The 5,858-nt window shown below is 34.3% G+C and overlaps 1 protein-coding gene across 1 annotated transcript; it reads left to right on the forward strand.

The window, feature by feature from the left end:
• The first annotated feature begins 3,416 nt into the window (after positions 1-3,416).
• LOC126582168 (dof zinc finger protein DOF3.1-like) lies at positions 3,417-5,236 on the forward strand. The gene is made up of 2 exons (XM_050246188.1): positions 3,417-3,631; positions 3,775-5,236. Exon 2 carries the CDS (start codon positions 4,080-4,082, stop codon positions 4,740-4,742), a length of 663 nt encoding a protein of 220 aa, XP_050102145.1. The 5' UTR covers positions 3,417-3,631; positions 3,775-4,079; the 3' UTR covers positions 4,743-5,236.
• Positions 5,237-5,858: the final 622 nt, after the last annotated feature.

A 5,858-nucleotide genomic window follows, 5' to 3' on the forward strand; every position in this document is an offset into this window, starting at 1 on the left:
AAATATGTGTGCTTCGACAAAGAATAGTTATCAATTGTATTTGTATCATCTTAGTTAATATTTCAGAATACCAACCTTCTTGATTCCATCTTTATAAAAAAATGATATAATAAACGGTTAGTTAAGAGGGTACATATTCATAGTAAGTTTATTTCTTTTAAAAAATTGTTGAAATCATAGGTTAGTTAGATAAGAAACAAAAATGATTGGAGATTAGGGATTAATAGTTGATGAGGTTTCATGTTGCAACTGTAGTCGCTATTTGATAATCGTCCATTGGATTCTCTTGTTTTAGCTTAATTATAGAGATTTTCTCTCAAGAAAACTACAATATGAACTATGATATGTCTACAAGGATAATAAATTCTAGATGATAGTTTGGAAAGTTATAGTTTGACATAGGACAAATATTTGATTATTTTGAATTGAATAAACAAAAAAAAGGCGCTTAATCGAAAAAAATAATTGAAGAAGAGACAATTCAAGAAAAGAGGCGCTAATTGTGTTTAATTTTATTGCATCTAAAATAATCAAATTTTTGTTTTATGTCATAATCTTTCTTTTGATTTGACAGTACTTCTACCTGGGTTTTTTTTTTGGGGGGGGGGGAAACTCCCTGGTTTTTATACAACTCTAATTTTACATTAAAATGTGAGGAGATTTGAGCTAGGCAACAAAATAAAACTGTAATAATAATATTGTATCAATTGTTATAAATTTCTTATTTAAGTGTGATTGTGTCTCCTCATTCTTAGTGTAGATAATATCGTTTGTTAAAAAAAATGTAATTGTATAAATCGTAGATTAAATTTAATTCTAATTATTCTTCTCTATTAGGATTTCTATTCCTTGAAGGAAAATGATTTCTTCTCTCTTATTACTATAAATAAAGGCAATACGTAGGGACAATAACACATCCTCTATACAACCCTACAAACACATATCTCTCATAGTTTCTCGCCGACCCCTCTTCCTGGCAGTTAAATATAGGCCACAACAATCATTATTCATGATAATTGACTTGAAATATCTCACTTACAAATAAAAACAATTATCGTTATTCAAAGTGGCAAATTTGTTATGCTCATCAATACCTCCCTTGACTTAGGGACCCAATTAAGCCTGCTGCCCCAACACGAAGGAAATGAGTATATTGTCCATGTATTCACAATATATGCTAATCATATCCCTCTAGCAATTCTTGCATTTTTGCACGAATTTGATGAGAATCGAATTTAAGATCTTTCGATTACAAGTGAAAAGAAATATCATTAGATCGTAATACTAAGTGGTCGATCGGTGCTTAATTAGACGAATGGTTTGAACAGGGTATTTGGTGTTAGAGTCTATTTATATTGTTACAAGTCTTTTTTTTTTTTAACAAGCGATATTATCAAACATTAAGAGGATGGGAGAGTGGGAGAATGGGAGAATGGGCTAAGCCTTGCAATATATTAGCAATAACATGGTTCAACTTTGTCTTTAAAAAGAATCGAACATAAAACCTCTCATTTATCAGTAAAGAAAAATATTGTTAAATTGTAATATTAAGTGGATACTATCTGACAATCAAACGCGGAAGTTTCTCGTCGACAACAATACATGACTAAAGTCACACAAATGGCAAAAGGGGGCTTTAGACCAATGATCGGCCATGATGTCATTCTACTTTCACAGTCAAACTATCAGAGCCGTCGCTCTATATTTGAATCGGTAGGACCAGATACTTAAACGACCCACAATGATCAGTCAACAAAGCCAGTTTTGGGGACCATTTTCCTTGGTGAGGGGAAGCTTTCACAACTTAGTTTCTTAGTAGACTGGGATTTGAATTGGAGGAAACTGATCAATCCAAATCCAATCAAATTATAAGTCAAGCAAATACATATATACTTTCTTAATACGAATTAAAAGTTAAGCAGAGGTAGATGGAAGTGAAGATGTTATATACAATATTTTAGAGATTTTGTCATGTTAAATAACAAATACTAATCAACTGTACCTCGATTTATTTTATTGATAGCTCCAAATTACTCGTCGTTACCAAAACCATTAGTTGTTTATGTTCACAGATTTCATATGCTTTTAACTTGACAATGTACGTGACAAAAGTTTTGTAATTTACAAGAATATATATGGTTTAATATAAAGAACAAGTGAGAAGTAATACCAAACAAATACTTTTTTTTTTCTCTATAAATATTCCTGATACAAGTTTTTGAGGATGATATTTTTGATATATGTAACTGACTTTTCCTTGATGAGTTTGGGAAAATTTTATTAGACACATTTGTTTTATTCCTACACTCAACTTTTTTTTTTTTTTTTTTGAACAAAATTTCTACAGTCAACTTAAAATTTCTTTAATGGAATTCCAACTTTGTCATTAAAAAAAATGATTTGTTAAAAAAAATATGAGTGGTCACATAGTACTACAATCTAATGGTATTTCTCTTTATTCGTAAGTAAGATGTCTTAGATTCGATTCCTTGCCAAAAGCGAATATGAACTACATTATTGCTAGCTCATTATAAGATTTGGCATACATCACTCTTTTAATGTAAATAATATAGTTTTTCATAAAAAATAAAAAAATTTAAAAAGAACGGAAATGAGTCACCAACTCTAGAGCTAGGGTTAGGATAAAGATATCTCACTAGAATTTGATGCCATCGTTAGTTAACACATGAAGCGTCGCGATGCTGCCACCTCAAGAATTGGCTGCAAAGGTTTGATGATAAATTCATCACTGCTTCCACGCTTTGTTTGCACGCAAGCTTTTTTCAAGGCTTGGACTCGGCTTGGCTTAATGCTCTCATTACAAGCATATTACTAGCATAATTAGATAACTAATATCTTGCTCTTAACTTGAAGCTACATTGGCATAGTTATTTGTCCTTTTTTTAACACAAGCAATATTATTGAACAAAAAATTGAACTGCAAACACGTTCAATTCTAAAATGATCTCACGTAGAAAAAATATAATCTTAAACGTTTGAATTGCAAACAATTTCAATCCTAACATAACTTTAATCATAATTCTGGCATGATCCCACAAAAAAATAACTACTCTTATTAAATGTTTGAACTGCAAACAATTTCAACTCTGACATGACTTTAATCATACGTGACAAATACAGAATATAAGACTTTGAGGATTTCATTTCAACTATAATTTTTTTTTCTTTTTTATTTTCAAATATGGCTAATCATTCCAACTGCTTAATATATTCACATGTTTAAGGTTAATGAGAGCATTTTAATCATGGAGGTTGACTTTGGTTTAAGAATGTTTGCAATGTAGCATTTCCCTAAAATGATTGACAAAACAAAGTTTCGCATGCTTCCCAAAGAATGAGAATAATTAGAATAAAAAATACTCTTAATTAACTAAGTGATTAGTGGAAGAAGCTGTGGGGCTGAACTACAATATATGGCCACTGTCTGATCGTCACTCCCACGCGGACGCACTGACAGACAGACAGATTTTCTTTCTCCTTCCTCCTCCATCTTTCACTCTTTGATTTCACACCCATGAGAACATTTCCCAGCTGAAAAACTCGGGCTTTCTGAATTCTGCGTTAAAATTTCAAAAATCCAATCTCTTTGGGTTTTCTGCTTTGTTTTTTAGTATGGTTTTTCTCACTCTCTCTCTCTCTCTCTCTCTCTCTCCACCCAACATGAAAGTTCGAAGATTGTAATTTTTGGATGTTTTCAATGAAAGCTCATATCTGGGTCTGAGAAAATATCCCACCTTTCTGTCTTCTTTTCAGGTTTCTGCGGATTTCTCTGCTGTTTTTATTTAGCCTCTTGACAGTCTCAAAGGTATCAAGTATCAAGGCTCTGAAAACCCCAGTTCAGATCCCCACTAACCTTCTGGTTTTCAGTTCCCACTATCCAATCTCAACCAAACCCTCCAAATTCCACAAACTTCATTCTCTTTTGGTCTCTAATCAGACTTCGCAATCTGATATCTGATCCAAAACCTCCGAATTTGTTTCTATAAACAAAACCCAGATCATCAAATCTTCCATTTTTCTAGACTTTGGTTGACAATAGGAACTTGGGGTCTCAAAAAATGCAGGACCCTGCAACTTTTCAGCCCATGAAACCCCAATTTCCAGAGCAAGAGCAGCTGAAATGTCCGCGCTGCGAGTCTTCCAACACCAAGTTTTGCTACTACAACAACTACAACCTCTCGCAGCCGCGCCACTTCTGCAAGAACTGCAAGCGGTACTGGACCAAAGGCGGCGCTCTGAGAAACATCCCCGTCGGCGGCGGAAGCAGGAAGAACACGAAGAAATCGTCGTCGTCAGCTTCGAAACGCTCCTCATCGTCACTGTCGAGCTCATCAGCAGCAGCTCAAAACCCGGATCCGCAGCCTGACCGGACCAGGGTCTGTGCCCCGAAAGTCGACCAAGACCGCGGCGTGATGGATATCTCAGGGAGCTTCAGCTCACTCCTGGCTTCAAATGGGCAATTTGGATCGCTTCTGGAGGGTCTGAATCCAAATGGGTCGGGTCTGAAACTGATGCAAATGGGTGATTATGGGGAGAACTTGGATGCTGCAGGTAATGGGTTGGATTCGGATCCGGGTCTGGGTTTGGAGGGCCAGGGCAATGGAGATCCAGAGAGCTATATGGGGTTGCAAAATGGTGATTCTTCAACCTCGAGCTGTTGGAATGGGGGCAATGGGTGGCCTGACCTTGCCATTTATACACCAGGTTCAAGTTTTCAGTAGATATATTAAATAGATGATTATGCTGCTCGTAATCTGCTTTTCTTAATGATAAATTTGGTACTTGTGATGACAAGTGGAGCTGAATTATGTCTCTAAATAGGCTTATTTACTAAGCTAAAAGCAGCTTCCCAAAAGCTGATTTATAATTTATTGATGTCGTAAGAGTGTTGGAGAAAAACATCACGGAGCCATACCATTAGCATTCCAATGTGTAATGGTTTCTACTTTTCACTTCGGTGTGTGTGCGTGCGTGCGTGTGGTTTTTTATTTTATGTTTTTTATGTGTATCTGGAGTTATAGCCTCTAGTATTATTGATTTTGCGGGTTTTTCGCGAGATAGATTCTACCGTGTAACCGAGCACAAATGAGATAAATAGAGAGAGAGAGAGAGAGAGATTTTTACAAAATCATACCATGTGCTTGTTATAATAATTGTGCTAGGAGTTTGTTGTATGCATGTGCTGTGATTGTTTGGATTCCATTGGATTTCGGTAGTTCTGGCTTCAACTCAGTTTAATTGCAATTTGCAACCGCAATATCTCGTTAGAAGACATTTCGACGGCTCCCCGCATCATTCTCATTTTTAAGCTAAAATGAGGTTCCTGTTATATAAATAAATAGGAAGCTTTTAAGACTTACTCCAACCCTTAAGTCTTAAAAGCTCAGATTTTAAGTTTTAAATTAATTGCAAGTTCTCTAATCCTTGAGCCAAATGTGGGTTTTGACACAAAATTCATTTTTAGCCCATATTTAGGCTAGAATTTTTCCCTGAATTAGTGGGTTGGTCTATTATAGATATGTATTTTTTTTTAATTTTATATTTATAAATTCATTAACGCAACGATTAAAATCTACTATATCAAATTCAATGGTAACGAAAAAAGTCTTAACACGGGGAAATAATTATAAAAATTCTCTATGTTTCTTATTCCTTTAGTATTTCAAGAATTTCATGGTGTCGGTTTAGTGAATTTTAATTTATTGGACTCGAAATATTATTAAGTAAAATGTGCATAAAATTAAATTAAGATTATCTACATAATGTTTTTTTTAAATAAATTACTTTAAGAAAAATTATTCTAAATTCATTCTTTAATAATTGCGGGTTAAAAATTT

Source organism: Malus sylvestris, chromosome 9 (genome assembly GCF_916048215.2).
Source record: "Malus sylvestris chromosome 9, drMalSylv7.2, whole genome shotgun sequence".
Taxonomy (NCBI): domain Eukaryota; kingdom Viridiplantae; phylum Streptophyta; class Magnoliopsida; order Rosales; family Rosaceae; genus Malus; species Malus sylvestris.

Bases quoted from the DNA above. Each gene is read 5' to 3' on its own strand.
- LOC126582168 (XM_050246188.1), top strand. From the start codon at position 4,080: ATGCAGGACCCTGCAACTTTTCAGCCCATGAAACCCCAATTTCCAGAG.